The sequence below is a fragment of the Vipera ursinii genome, assembly GCF_947247035.1.
Source record: "Vipera ursinii genome assembly, chromosome: 4".
NCBI classification, from domain to species: Eukaryota; Metazoa; Chordata; class Lepidosauria; order Squamata; family Viperidae; genus Vipera; species Vipera ursinii.
In genome coordinates, this window is record NC_139514.1 from 91,486,817 (window position 1) to 91,502,727 (window position 15,911).

Below are 15,911 nucleotides of genomic sequence, written 5' to 3' on the forward strand. Positions count from 1 at the left end.
GTACTATGAATGTTTGTTATAGTAATAATAATTATAAGGACTTCAGTGCATCGTCCTCATTCTGTACAAAAGGGGCTGCGGGGAAGAATTGGGAAAAGGGGTGGCGCAGAGGGAGCCAGCCCGCTCCAAGGAACACATCCCCTTTGGCTGCAGTGCCGCTGGCGGCGGCGGCGGCGGCGACGTCCATCCTTCTGTCCGTCTCAGATGTGCGTCAAGGGCACGGTACCGTTCACCCCTGTGCTGCTGCCCTGATAGTGCTGGGGTAAGGAGTGGAGCCGGCTTTGGGCAGCGGCCGCGGCTGCCGCGGCGGCGGCGGCAGCTGCTGGGTCCCCGCCTTCGCTGCCGGGCAAGTACATACTGATCATTTCGCGCAGGTCCCCGGGACAAGGGGCCCGTGAGTGCGCTGAGGTGACGGGGGGGCTCACGCTAGGCTCGGATTTGACCAATGACCCCAGCGCACCGAGAGCTCCTGACGAGGCGGCGGCCGCAGCGGCGGCGGCGGCTGCGGCGGCCGCAGCAGCCGAGTTCTGGTGTGGTTGGGCGCCGTAGGAGATGCCCCCGTAGGCCGACGGCGAGGCGCTCATGTAGCCCTGCGAGTTGGAGATGGGGCTGTACTGGAGGGCGCCCATATCGTAGCGGTGCATTGGCTGGGGATTATGCGGGTGCGGGTGATGAGCGTGGGCGTGCGGGTGGCCACCACTGCCCGGGTGCTGGCTGTAAGCGAGCTGTGCCTCTTGCATCATCGCCGCCGCCGCCGCCGCCGCCGCCACCGAGCCTGGGTACGCGCCGTTAGCCCAGCCGTTCATGTGCGCATAGCCGCCGCCGGAGCCTCCGCTACCTCCGCCGGCGCTCCCGCCACCCCCGGGGCCACCTCCACCGGGACTCTCCAAGCGCTGGCCGACGCCGGCGGGGCTCACTCCTACGCCCATAGCTACCGGAGGGCCGCCCCCGGGACCACCGGCGCCGAGCAGCCCGCCGGCCAGCGAATATTTGTCTTTCTTTAGCAAAGTCTTGGTCTTTCTCCTCGGCCGGTATTTATAATCCGGGTGCTCCTTCATGTGCAGCGCCCGCAGGCGCTTGGCCTCGTCGATGAAGGGTCTCTTCTCCGCTTCGGACATGACTTTCCATTCAGCGCCCAGGCGCTTGGAGATCTCGGAGTTATGCATTTTGGGGTTCTCTTGGGCCATCTTCCGCCGCTGGCCCCGCGACCAAACCATGAAGGCGTTCATGGGCCTCTTAACTCGGTCTTGGTTGGCCTTGGGACCGCCGCCGCCGCCGCCTCCTCCTCCTCCTCCCGCACCGGTTTGGCCCGACAGGTTGGTGGTGACCTGGGCTCCACCGGGGGAGTGCATGTCCGCCTCCATCATCATGCTATACATTCACGCAGTTTGCTAGGGGCCACCAGGCTCCACAATGTCAAAACATAGAGCAAAGGAGCCGCGCGTCTGCCAAGCGGAGGAGCGAAGCGAAACACAGACGGAGGAGCCCGGGAGAGAAGAGGAGGTGCTGAGGCGCAAGAAATGATATAAGAGTGCACTACGACGATCAAAGGTACGGAGGAGGAGGGAGCCCCCAAGAGTCTGCCGGTGGGGGCACTTCGGTCGGTCCCTGTGAGCTTGAAGAAAGAGCGGGAGCGCGCGTGCGGGAATCTCCTCAGGCGGCGGCAAAACTTTCTTCCTCCGGGGACCGCCTTGGCCCGAGGCAAACGGCGGCCGCGAAGGCGACTCGAACAGGTGCAAGGCGGAGAGCTGGGTAAAGAAGGGCGAAAGTCCCGCAGCTCCACTGCGCCGAGGAGATAGGAGAAAATGTCAGCCCAACTCTCGACGCTTCTTTTCCTTCTCTCGCCTGGTACACGCGCGCTTCGCAGGCAGGACTCCCCTCCTTCTCGCCGCTGCCGAAGTGATCTAATGCCCCCCCCTTCTCTGCTAACTTCCACCGGCAGAGAGGCAGAGACGAGGGAGGGAGGGAGGGAGAGCGTGGAGGGAGGGAGGGAGCGTGTGTGACTCGCATCCGCCGGTCCCAAGTGAACGGAGGGAAAGAGACAGGAAACCCCCCTCCCCCTCTATCACCTCAGCTCCCCGCAAAATCAAAAAGAGGAGAGAAGAGACGTAATTAAATGATAAGCACCAAAGGAAAGGAGGAGGGGGGAAAGAAAGAAAGAAAGAAAGAAAGAAAGAAAGAAAGAAAGAAAGAAAGAAAGAAAGAAAGAAAGAAAGAAAGAAAGAAAGAAAGAAAGAAAGAAAGAAAGAAAGAAAGAAAGAAAGAAAGAAAGAAAGCCTCCAGCCAGGGAGCAGAACTTGCACAGTAATTTGTTCTCTGTGGTTTCCCTCCTCGCAACCGGAGGAAGCAGGAAAGGAGGAGCAGCCGAGAGATTCGGAGAGAGAGGAGCCCAGGAGCCATACAAGGCGCCCCGAACTGGGATTAAATGAGTTTGCCTTGGCCAATGGGAGGGCGCCGGCGGGGGATGATTTGCATGGCGCAATTGAGGAGTGACGTCCGGAGGTGAGAAGTACAAACTCTTCTGGAGCTGGCAGGGAAGGGCGGGGGCGGAGAGGGTGTGAATCTCTGGGAGGGGCCACGGAAGGGGTCAGAGCCACCATTAAATCTCTACCCAAGCAGAAGCAGCCACGACGGCGACAACAACAACAACAACAAGAACCAACTGAAGTAAGAGGTAATAGCCATCAATTGCTACAATAACGGCATCAATCACGGCATAAATTGCTACAATAACCTTTTGGAGGTCAAATGCCATAAAGGTCAGCGATTCTCATTGGAATCAGAATTCAGGATGTGTTTTACCTACTACCAGATCGAGCTGTTCAAAATTTGAAATGCGCGCGCACGCACACACACAGACACACAAACACAAGCACACATGGTGGTGCGTATGGCATGTATCGCAACGGGGAAAGGAAAGCGTTCACAAGTGGATTGGTAGAAAGTTTTCAACATGCAAATACAATTTTGCTCCCCAATTGGAATTTGTATCTTATCTCAGAAAGGTTCTTTTTCTCTTTTTATCAAATCCATTCATAAGGCAGTGGAGTGTGTGTGTGTGTGTGTGTGTGTGTGTGTGTGTGTGTGTGTCGCTGGGAAAGATAAGACTTTACGAGTGTGCAACTTTATGAGTGTGAGTCAGCACACCCATGTTGTATATCCATTTGATAAACCAATTCAGACTGATCCTCTGATTCTGGAAAGCATGGAAGAAGGACTCATTGACCTTGTTTATTTGAAGTGATGAGAAGGGGACTGCCAACTAAATACATGCTGCATAATCTTTCATGAATGTTATGAATGAGAGTTGTGTTATAAATAATTCTCAGGTAAGCTAGTTAAAACCGAGTTATATGAAAATTATTTTAAACTGTTTTTGAAATCTGGTACATTAATTTTAAGAATAAACACATAGAGGGATCCTTTGTATGTTTTATTGGTAGTAGGTCTTGTAGCATTTAATTGCCCAAATAAATGTACCCTAAACTGAACTCCTAAATAAACTATCTTTCTCTGATTTATGTCTTGATTGCAGTAATGGGGTTTTTTGGGGGGGATGATCATGTTAAACTTGTGATGTTCTACTGCCTCTCTTTTGGCTTCTATTCATAGGGCATGCTTGTTCAAGAAGAACATTTTTGACAAGAGAAATCTTGCACCCATATCCGAACTCAATATTTAGAGATATACAACTCTAAGGTAGCACTTGCCTTCTTGTAATGTCTGTTCATTCCAATTTCTGCAGTTAAAGAAATAGTTGATCAAAAATGTTAGGGTTTTTAGAGACTAACAGTTATAACTGTTCAGACCTGCAATCTAAATAGGATGTGCTAATATAATATGGTACTATTAGGACTTCACTTCAATAAGTATGCAAGTTTATATCTCCATGTTCGTATCCCACTGGTCCTTTTCAATTTTTTTCTTCAATTATTGACTTTTGAGAACTTTTGGCACACTCAGTCTAAATGAATAATAAGTAGTTATGCAACAACAAAATATAACTAGAGAGTGTCAGATAATTCCTTCTGCATTCCATTACTGTTTTCAAAAAGTTGCTGTTATCAACTTTTTCACCCCATTAAACTGGCAACTCATTTGTTAATACTGTAGTTAAAATACAACAGGAAATTATGATTATAATTGATGCAACTAGATATAAGTATATTTTATGGTTTTCAAGTGAATGTATAATTGTAACTAAGTAGCAATATATTGCTTTATATATCTAAGTACATGGTTGCATCTGTGAGCAATAAATACAGTGTTAGTTTTCATATCGAGAAACATACATATCCCCAGCAGAAAATGCCTTTCGTCAGATCTGCTTTTTCATAGTTTCAAAGGTTACCCATCCAGTGTCCAATCCATCCATTTTCTTCTACAACATTTCTATGGTGCAGTTCTTTTCTTAATGTACACAGGCTTCGAAGGCTGAACACAGGGAGAAAATAGCATATATTTCCTGGGCAATTGGCTTTTGCACCAGATGAAAGACCTCTGAAGAACCATGAAGTTTCTCTATTTGCTGCTGTGGAAATTATCTAATTGGAAAAGAGTATTCTGTGGGAAGGCAGATCATCTTGACCTGATATCGCCCAGATGGGTATAGCTCCCAGAAGTCCAAGGCAGCATGAACATAAAATGTTTAGAATAGAAGCTGAAGACAGGTTGGAATAGTCATGGCAATTAGCACTAAACCCAAACTATTCGGGGGGAAACTTCTGGCAGGGTTTCTAGATAGGTTTCTCTTTGGTTCAACTGTGGTACCCTCAGAGAAAGTTCTGCTGAGTATATACTTGAGAGCCTGAAGGAAGAAGTCTTCAAGGGTTTGGGGATCCAGATGGAGTAATGTAAAGGAGAGCCCATACCATTTCAGGGGACAAGATCTAAATAATCTTCCCCAACCTAATGTCTTTGCAAATTGTCAAATTTCAACTCTTTATCATTGTCATCCAAGATGCATAGCGGCCATTTCAGAAGTACTAAGGATTAAGCTAAAAAATAATTCATTCAGGATCCTCACTTGATAGGTGAAAGTGCTTAGCATTCAATGTGGAATTCAGGGTGGAACAAAAATACTGAAAAATATAGAAAATAAGTTGTATCTTATTCTGCAGGTAGGAGGGAGAGAGGGGGAGAGAGAAAAAGAGCGAGTGAGCATTGAACCGAACATCCGGATCTTAGACATATTACTTTGGAAAACCCAGTTTATTTAAGACAAAGAGTTTAGTAAAACTGAATTATTTATACTGTTCATGCTCCCAGTCTTACTGGATTGGGTGACTTATAAGCTCCAGTAAGTAAATAAGAAAATAAATGAATAAACAAGTGCATTTCTTTCCATTTTACAGAATGTGAAATTGTTACATGTTCTTAGTTGATCAGTTATTAAACAATACTATACAAAGTGAAACAGAATACAGTGTAGAGGTTTATCCTGATCCATTTAAAGAGGCAATTTTGTGAGCACTTATTCTGAAAAACTGTATGAAACTATATAGGGTTTAATCTTTAGTGGACATCTAAAAACTTGAGCTGTCCTGTTTAGTGGTGCAACATTAAATCCATTGCTATATCATTTTTGTCTTAATTTAGGAATGTATTTAATAACTCTCTGGTATGTATGGTTCAGTTTTGAGAAACCCAGTTCAATCTTTCAAATTATTATAACTTTGTAATATTCTGAACTGCTGGTGGGTTAGCAAGCTTTAATGTAGTTTATGCTAAAGTGGGACTAAGCCTGTGCAATCAATCTACACCTGCAGATATGTGTTGTTGCTAAGTGACAAGTAAATAACAGCTGTTCTTTTTGATCCAATGGTAAACATGGTGGTGCTTGGTGCCAAGATGCCTACACTGGACAAAGTGAGGAAAGAAATATCTTGAAGCTAATGCATTATTCTATAGTTTTTATCAAAGAAACCACACAACTGTTCTGGAGGGGGGGGGCCATATCTGTATTATGCTGGTGCTGAATTGGTCCTATGTGGATCTGCCTCAAAGTGAGATTAGACCAGGAAGCTTAGGATCAGGCCATCCTATGTTGCTAAGTAGAAAGGCCTGCAAATCTTGTAAGTTCCTTTAGAGATTTCGATGCATACAAAAAAGTTCAAGAGTTGCTTTTCTTCAGAGGGACTAACTTCTTATACTCCCCTTAAAAAACTTTTGATGAGACTAGAAAAATGGCAATTAAATGGCCTAACTGAGTGTCCAAATTCACTTAGGGGTTCATAAGCTTGTGGGTTCATAAGCTTGTTCATTCTTCTAATTATTATAAAATGGCTATAAGAAAAAGATAAATTCCAGCTTCCTAAAGTACCTCAAATCCATGAAATCCATTACTGTCCCAAAATAAATATTAAAAGTAATAAGTGTTTTCGTTTATGTCTATAATGGGAGAAATGACTCTTTTCAAATAGGTGGAGTGAGGATATTTATCTCAGGTACCAAAGAGAAGCAGACTCTAGGATCTGCCTTTGGGCTCTGAGAAGAGGGAGGGGGTGGGGAATAGGGAATGCCCTCCTGAGTCATCAATTCAGCCTGGTCACAAAATTCGAGATTATTCTCCCAGGGTAATGGGATAGAGGCCTCTCTGAAACTGTTGGTGAAATAATGGGTTACAGTTTGTCACCAGATAGGCTAGAACTTGTTTTGCTGTGAGGATCCAGGGGTTGGTATTTTGTCTACAAAATGAGTTGAAAAATCAGGACGCCTTTTCTCTTACCTTATCAGTGGGCCAAAGAACACCACATGTCTTTCTACAGAGAGTCAGGGTGTTTTAGAAATTTCCACCTGCAGCCACACAAGAAGTGCTGTTTCCCATGTGCATATTCCAGGGGAATCTGCCACTGTATATAACAAGGGGCAGCAGAATCTCTTTGCCCAGAAAGAGGGGGCAAAGCTACTATAAGGGACAGGCAGTATTTGAGAAAGCAAACTTGGACTCTATACGAAAACTTTCATTCTCTGCAAATCGGGAGTGGAACCCAGAAAGGAAGCCATCCCAACAAAGCTTCAATTTCTTCACTATATAGGGACCACAATCCCTCCCTTCCTCCCTTCCACATGCCTTCACTTTTGGCTGAGGCCCGTGGAACCTCTGCTGCTCCCCTAGTCTACCCAACTCTTCATTGAAAAACCAAGGTCCCCTTCTGCCGCTTCTGGCAAAAATCCCCGCAAGTTTCCCAGCAGGAAAAAGCGAGGAGAGGGCAAGGGAGCGGGAGACCCCTCGGAATATCCGACCGACCCCAAGCTTCTGCAAGTGTGATGCACTGAGGGTCTTCCCAGCGCAGAGGGCGATCGCCGTCTGGTGGCTGCTCTTCAATTCGGGATTCCCGGAGCCTTCCCGAGGACAGGCAATTGGGCGACCTGCCCCGCACACCCCACCCTGGTCCCTGCCTCCCCTCTGCTGTTCTGCAGCGACTTCCCCGAGCGTCTCGAGTTCTTTTGACCAGGGGCCCCGTCTCTCCCTCTCTTCCCCCCCACCCTCGAGCCAAGGTACTCTTTGAACGGAAAAGCACCCCTCTTAAAGTATTTAGGAAAGGTCGGGGGATGGAGACGGGCATGGAGGATTCAGTCTGAAAGGGGGCCGAAGCCCCACCGCTTCTTTCCTTCGCTGAAGAGGCGCGAGGGCGGGTTGGCCGATTTGCTATTTGAGAATCCTTTTTAGACGGCAAAGCAGCTCTCTCCTCCCAGCCAACCAAGCCTGATTCCTCCCGTAGTCCCTCCAGAGATCCTAACCTCTACTCCACCCCGCCGCGCTGTGAGTGTTGTGTGAGAGCGCCCGCGTGTGCATGTGTGTTGCGATTTTCAGCTCACTGGCTGAAAGCGTTTGGAGAATCTCTGGAGCTTCCGAGTGGGGGCTCACCCCTGTGAACAGTGCTCACACATATAATTCAAATTTCACAGCTGACCTGTTCTGAAAAACCTCAATCAGCTTCTAATTGAAGGGAAAACAAAATATTGCTTCCCTACAGCAGAGCTAACGATTTAATCATTATATCAGACATTATAGCTTTTAATTAGGCTAATGCTGATACTGTATGGAAAAGAGATAATTCAACACAGTTCTTGATGAATTCTGTAATTGGGTTAACGGAGGGAGCAGTTGAGGGAAGAGAAAGAGACGCCGATAATATTCAAACCGCGTCTAGAGTTACCACCAGGTTTATGAATGAAAGAGTGGGGCGGGGTAATGGGAAGACCCGCCAGAGAAAAGAATTAAAACTTCACTCACAAAATGCTTTCGTTTTCGACTTCTCCACCCACCCGCTCCACACCATCTTTACGATTTCTCCGGGCCGCTGTCTTAGGATTCAAGTGGTGCCGTGAAAGAAAGAAGTCTGGTTTCACTCTAACCCGTCTACCCCAGAACCGGTCCCTCTTTTCGCGGCTCCTAAGGTCCCTGAAACGTAGTCTGGTTTTCTCCTGTTGCCCCGGGAATCCATCCGTGTTACCTGTCGAGCCCTGAAAACGTGTTTTTTTTTAAAAAAATCCCATTTATATCCCGCCCTTCTCCGAAGACTCAGGGCGGCTTACAATCTAAAGCACAAATCAATGTGCTTAGCAATAGCCTTCATTCTATGTATAGGCCTGCTTATTAGGGCTTTCGCCCCCCCCCCCCAGCGGCATTATTACAAAGTTTTTTCTTATCCCCCCAAAACAGTCGAGGAATTTCGTCTCACTGCTGCAACGAGGGGGACTTTCCTAAGCTGATCTTTTGCTCTCCACCTCAAAGGCATCGAGGAGAACACTTCACTTTTCTTCCTTTTTTGTTTCTGTAACGCGGAAGGCAAAGTGATGACCAACACACACAAACGCGCGCACACACACACACATCTATAGTGTAAGGCTATGTATGTGTGTATATGCATACACACATGTACACATATATATATATGCCGAAAGAAATAAGGAATGGAGAAAATAGGGAACGGGTAAGGGAAAGAAAACGGATTAATGCTATTATAATGCCCTACTGTGATGTACGGATCGGTTTTCTCTTCCTAGACTAGAGAGCACGTTCTTGACACTCATCTGTTTTATCAGACAAAACCAGATAAGGGGAGTGTCCATGCTGACGGTTAAACCAATTATTAAAATTATAAAGACGGGCTGGACTGGTGCAGAATTAATGACAGAATAGTTGTGGAGGAGCCCGCTAATCGGCTGACAGTTTTCCAGAAATAAATCCTGCTTACTCATTGGAATACATATTTCTCCACCGTAATGCTTTCTGCCCTATTATACGCAACATCTCTAGATGGCTCCAGTTTGGAGCCAAATATATGTAAGGACAGGCAGGCCTGCCGCACCTACCAGATGAAATCTATTTGCGGTTCCTTTTGGTCAGAGCCGGAGAATGGCTGGCTCTCCTTGTATCTCCCTCCCCCTCCCCCTCCCCCTCTCTTCCTTTCCCTTTGGAAAACGGGCGCTCCACAGAAGCCCCGCTCAAGATGCGCTTGGGGTCTATTCGGGAGGCGCATTCCTAGGCGGAGTTAGGCGCACTCGCCCTGTCCCGCTGCTGGAAGCCCCAGAAGGAAATGGGCGGGCTCAGGTGGGCTTTTCTCGCCGGAGTTGGTCCCGGGTTCGAATCTTTTCGTGGGCGTTGGGAAGCCGGCTCCCCTAGGAAGACTGGAAACTGCCCTGAGTCCTGCTTTGTCAGGAAGAGGGTTTTATAAACTGTTTGTTTGCATTATGCCTTAACGAGGCTCCCTGCACAATACTGTTTTGTAAAAGGAATATTCTTTATTGTGATCCATCCTTGTCTTATTTTGTCGGTAATTATAGCAGAATCAAACGGCTCATTGATAAAGTTCCATTGACACAAACCCCTGTAATTAACAGTCTGAATGCACCTTAAAAAAGGCATTACTCAAGAGTTGTAATTTTTTCGTCTTTGTGTTGCTAAAGGAATGCGCGTATAACACGAAATCACCAGAACGGCTTTGAAAAACAAACAAATCCACCACGGTTCCCCAAGGCGGCTTGCTCATTTCCCCTTCCAGATTGAGCGTGTGTGTGTGTTTGGGGGTGGGGGGGGGAGGTTGAGGGTTGCTCATTTCTGACCGGCAAAATGCAAGAACGCATCCTAAAGGCATTTTGAGGCGAATAATATGCCCTGTAACCTCCGGGGTGCCTCATTGCTGCGGTTCTTTCAAGATGTGAGGTTGGAAGACGCAAATACTCAAGGGATGAAATGCTGGGTTAGGTAGGTTTAGGAAACTGAATGTAAGTATATATAGAGTTGCTTTGCTTTGCTTAACGCCAACCGTTTACAGTAATGAAAAGGAATTAAGAGAGTCGTTTTGGAAGCCAAGGCCAGGGCAATTCAGAGGAGTGGCGTGTGGTGTTAGAAGCAATCAAAAAGCTATTCTCAAACCTCCCAAATAAAAAGACACCCCCTCCTTCACTGCCAGAGACGAGTCAGGAGTTATTTGATAAGCGGAACATCAAGAGAAGGGAAGAAGTGAGCTAACCCCCGTTACTCTTTTTCTCCTCCAGCCCCTTGCTCGCCCGCCCGCCGCGTTCCCCCTTCCAAGCTTTTTCTGTTATTGCAAATTAGATTAACCACCCAGGCTTCAATATAGGCATGACACGAAGTTCACGAGAGAGCGCAGGATCATCCACTCCAATCTCTTTTCATCGGAGCATCTCCCATAAATTACATCTTGTCTTCTCATACACTTTTCTATGAGATTAAAACATCACTTTGATACAATTTGGAACTGAGTAGCCGCATCCTATAGTTGCTTGGGAAACAGGCAACAAGGCAAGACATCTAAATAATGCTGCAGATGGAGTTTCTGCGCATTTAAGTCACGATTAATAGGCACGTTCCTTGTTCCTTCCCTCCATTTAATGCTTTATTAATCTCTCCCTCTGTACGGTGGAGTCCAGTTCCCCAAAATACATTTTAACTTTTTTTTTTTTACCTGGGTGTGAAATACAACGCTCATCTTCCTGGGCTATGTTGGATATTTATTAGATAAGGTATTGCTCTTAATGATAAGACTATTGCAATGTCAATGGTTTTAAATATGATGGTAAGAACTCTATTTGGAACAACAGTCCCAACTTCCAAAAAGGCAAACTTATATCTTTCATGTGTACTGGACTACAACTCCAGTAATCCTTGGCAATTCGTTATGAAGCCAGAATCTCATAGGAGCTGAAGTCTAAGTATTTAGGGGACACCAATCAGTTGACAAAAGTTTGTCATATGCAACTATTCATGCCATTTCTGTTTCTCCCCTCCCTTCCAAACAGTTTGAAAGGCTGTGGGAGGAGGAAGGATCTGGGCCCAATCTGAACTTATTTCTTTCTTCAGGCACCTTAAGGAAATGCCTCTCCAAGACTTAGACATTGTTTCTCGACCTTTAGAATAATAGAATCCTAGTATTGGGAAGAATCCCATAACAACATGTCCATTTCTCTGCTTAGCACAGGAGCAAAAACCTTGTGTTCCAGGGGGCTGATTTCAGAATCCTTTACACCTTCGAAATAACTTCTAAAAGCATACAGAACAACTATATAGGTAGCCACAAATAGCGTCTATCTTTCCTCCCTTCTACAACCCTATTTAAGAACAGTGTAATTTCCTCTCTGCATTTCACCACTCAGTGTATTAACTACTTCAGGAATCACTACTTTCTAAATTTATTTATAACAGGGTTAGCACCTTCTGCTTCTACACTACTTGAACCCTGGTGGCTGCCACTTTGTGCATTTAAATCAGGAATGAAATAAGATATTAATGCAATATTTAATCGGGACCTGCACAGTTACCATTCATTTATTCCCACTGGCATCATTTTGCAAAAATGTATTTGGAGTTTGTAAAAGATTTCTAGGCTTTTGAAAGAAAAGGAGAAATGGAGTACTTGTATTTATGCATTCTGTCCTCTTCCCCTTGTTCTGTGTATATTTTCCATGTATACTTGAGTGGGCAGAGAAATCTTCTGTCTACTCAAATTATTTCTGCTGATTTTGCTCTGGGACTCCTCATTCTTAACACCTGAACTGATTCTGTGGTCTGGATCCCATTCACTTCAGTGTTAAAAGGAGGAAAGCATTTTCTTGCGAAGCAAGGCTTCTGTCTTATCTTTTATCCAATTTTTTGTGGATGCAGTTCCTAAAATAGACTGAGATCAAACTATAGGCACAATCCAGCTTGAATTTCCAAGAAATTTAGACCAGAGACTTGCAGCCTACTGGAATGTTTATTTTGGTGTCCACTATTCCTATGTCCTCAAGAGTGTGCATGCAACTGAATACATATGCAAACATAAACAGTCTTTTTATTGGTTGTTTGCTAATGTGCAATTAAATATTAATTAATATTAATTAATATTTTAAAGTTCGACTGTGTGAGTTCCTTCCTTCCTTCCTTCCTTCCTTCCTTCCTTCCTTCCTTCCTTCCTTCCTTCCTTCCTTCCTTCCTTTTCTCCCCCTCCTGCTTGTTTCTTTCTCTTCTTTTATTTTGTGAAGGACTTTCTGTAGCTAGAAAGAGAAATCTCGTCGAAGGGTCAAGAGATCTGACTCCCTTTCAACGCCACAGTCAAAGGGATTATTTTGACCCGTTTGGTGCCGCATGCTTTGCATAGCTTTAAAACAGGCGCATCTTAAATGGCTCTCTTCCATTTACTCTCTTTTGCAGCCCTTCCTCAACGAACACAAGACCCGCCTTTTGCCCCTGAAACAAAGAGGATTCCCGCTTCCTCCAAAGCTTTTCTGGCAACCCAGGCCCTTAAAGGAGTGGTAGCGAGTTTACGAACTGGCCAGGGGTCTGAGCCGTCTGCGTTCGGAATGCAAAGGGGGCCAGCTCCAAGCTCGGCCTCTTCTCGCGTCCTCTTCTCGCCAGAAAAGGAGGAAGAGGAGACGCAGAGGGGGGTGGGGGAAGAGTCGGGTCGCGTCGTCGGAGCTCAGCAGCCCAAGAAACTTCGAGCGCTGCGCTCTGCTCAGTTGGAGAGCAAAGCTCACCCGGCTTTAGTTCGGAGTCAGCGATTCCCGGGCTGCGATTTAGCAGGAGGGGAGAGAGAGATCGGTGACCCTTTCGGGGTCTGACTCTTACTCCCCATGGCCAGGACCGTCTTGCGCGCCCGGGGAAACCGGCCCCCAGGCAGCCTTCCTCAGCGGTGGCAGAATCTCATCAGCTCGCCCTCGAACAGGCGCGTACGGAGTTTCGGGGCCGGTGCTACTTTGCCTCGAGCCTGGTAGGCCCGGGGCTCTCTCCAGTCGAAACCACTCGCCGCGCTAAGCGTCTTTCTCCGCATTCCTACGTGGATTTGCTTCTGGCAAAAAAAAGGACCGGCTCCGGGCACACTCCCGCCAACGCTGCGCATTCTTAATGGAGAAACCACGAAAACCCTAACCGGGAAGATGCTGGCCTCTGCCCCCCCTTCGCTTTCCCTCTGCCGCGGGACGGGAGGATGCGCGGTGGGGATGAAAAAGAGGAGCGGGGCTGGAGGAGCTACCGCCCAGGTTCTCATTGTCCTGCTGAGCGGGAAATGGGGAAGTGGCGCTGCCTTTGGGGATAAGGAGGGAGGGAGGGAGGGGGAGTCAGCCTAAAAAGGAAGAATACAAAGGCAAAAAGGGGAAGACCCCCTCCTCTCGTCTTCGTCACACTTCTCCACAGGCATCCCAATCGATGCGGCGGCTTTAGGAAAGGTCTGTCTTTCCACTTGTGGGAAGTTGGAAGCCCGCCTCCCTCGAAAACTCCTTGTGGTGCCCGTCCCTCCCCCTACTCCCAGAGTGACCCACCCACCCGCCCTCTTCAAAAGTTCGCGGCCCACTTACAGTTCCCGTTTCCTCCGCTCCCGCACTGCAGCCTTCCGGAGCGCAGCCTCTCCCGCAGGGCAGGCCGGCTGCCTCGGCCACCTTCGCGCGCCTAGCCGGCGCACCTCTGCCCAGCGTCGCTCTCCGCTAGCCCAGCCAGCCTTGGCTGCGCCACCACGGTGCCAAGAGCGAGAGTGCCCGGGCAGCGGCGCACACCCTCGTCCACACACACCCTCTCCTGCTCGCTTTCTCTTCCCCTTTCACTTTCTCTCCCTCTCACACACTCTCGCGCTGCGGGGGGGGGGGGAGAGAAAAAGAGAGAGAGGCTCGGAAATGAAATTTATTATTGATTTTTTTAAAAAAAATGGAGAAAAGACTTTCTCGACAATTTCAAGTTATTGTTTCTTTCTTGGAAAAAACAACAAAACAAAGGCTACAACAGCGACAGAGCAGGGCTTCCCTCCCTTCTCCTCCCCCCCTCCAATTCTGGAATATAATGAAGCGCTTTTGTATGTCACTGAACAATACCAAACAAGGATTCTAATAAATAGCCACTTCCACTCTTGTCCGCCCCCCCCCCCCGCCTTCTCCTTCAGTCTCGGCGAATAGGACCGAGCAGTTGGTTGGAAAGCAGATGGGACCGCGCCGCTTGAAGGAAGAAAGGGAAGCCCAGCCCTTGCCTTGCCCCCTCTCCGGCTTCATCCTTGAATCTGGTGGGTCTCCCGCCTTTTCTCTACGGCGCCTTCTCGGGCCGCCCCCGGCGGGGCTTCCCTTACCTCCCGGGTTGCTCCTATTCTGTTTTGTCGGGGCTGGCAAAGTTAGGGTCCCTCTCTACACCTCCTTCCCCACCCCCCACCCCCACCCTGGAATGTCCTGCAGCGAGGGAGAGGGGGTCCAGTTGCCTTTCTCCGAGAAGAGGGCGCCTCGCCGGCTTCTTCCTTGCATCCAGCAACTTCCTGCTGGAGGAGGGAGCGTCTGCCGGGGCTCCGTCCAGCCTGAGCCTAGTCTCGCCTCGGGAGGGGGTAATAGGGGGCCTAACAGTGTACCCTAATGGGCGTGAGCCGCTCCAGGTGCGCACACGCACAACTCCGGGAACGGTCCTGCCTGAAACCAGAGCCTGGTGGGACAAAGCGACCCCTCCGGGCTATTCCGCGCTGGCTGAAGGGCTACTTTGAACTGACGACGGAGAGCAGGGTGGGGTGGGTTAGAAGAGTGGGCGGCCGCCGCTGCGAGCCATCCTGGGCGGCCGCGCAGCGGAGACTCCTCCATCTCCGAGGGGAGGCGGCATTGGGGAAGTTCGGGTAGCAGCCGATTTCTCCCTCCGCCGCTAGCAAAATTTCTAAGTGGAATCCGCTGCTGTTTGGTGCCCTCCCCTAAAGCGAGCCTTCCGACATCCCGAGCCAAATCGTTTCCCCGCCAACTTTTTTTTTTTTTTACCAAGGTGGGCACTTGAGAGTAGTCTGTGCTTTAAAGATATATAACTCTCTCCTTTTCCTTCTCCTTCTCCTTCCCCTTCTTCTTCTTTTGGCTCCAAAGATGCACTCATCTGAATAGGGTTTTTTAGGTGTCAAAACCTAACATTTTTCTCTCAAAAACGAAAAAAGGGAAAAAGATAGTCTGATCCGAAACACATTTTTTTTTGCAAAAACAACAACAACCGCCATTAAGGCCAATTCTTCAATGGAAAAATTCGGAGCGGGAATCTTGGGGGAAGTTCTGGATTTATGGGAGCGCGTGATACACCTTCACCGGCGCTTCAGACTTAAGGGAATTATTTAGACTCCTCTTCATACCTTCATCGCGGCCAAACCTACACTTGGGAAGTAGATCCCGCGAAAATAGTCAAGGTTTAGTTTCTGCTACAGCCGTATTTCGGCCTCCAGCCCATTCGCTTTGGAATCGCCTCCAATCTTGTTTATGTTGCAACTCACCAAATAAATTGGGTGCGACAATTCCAAGCTTGCCACTTACATTTTCCCACTTAAACAGGGAAATACTGTACAGGGGATAGCACTGGAGCGAGTTTCTCAGCTTTGCAAATAGTTGAATGGTGTCCCTCTTCCCCACCCCCACCTCCGCGGCTGTCTCTCTTTTTGTTAAGCGGAGCACCTGTCAGTCAGCTGGCTTTGACA

General features: G+C 48.0%; 1 protein-coding gene across 1 annotated transcript; it reads right to left on the reverse strand.

Moving 5' to 3' along the window:
• Positions 1-200: 200 nt before the first annotated feature.
• Positions 201-2,882, reverse strand: SOX1 (SRY-box transcription factor 1; the record flags this gene model as incomplete). Its single annotated transcript, XM_083361324.1, has 1 exon — positions 201-2,882. Exon 1 carries the CDS (start codon positions 1,377-1,379, stop codon positions 201-203), a length of 1,179 nt encoding a protein of 392 aa, XP_083217450.1. The 5' UTR covers positions 1,380-2,882.
• Positions 2,883-15,911: the final 13,029 nt, after the last annotated feature.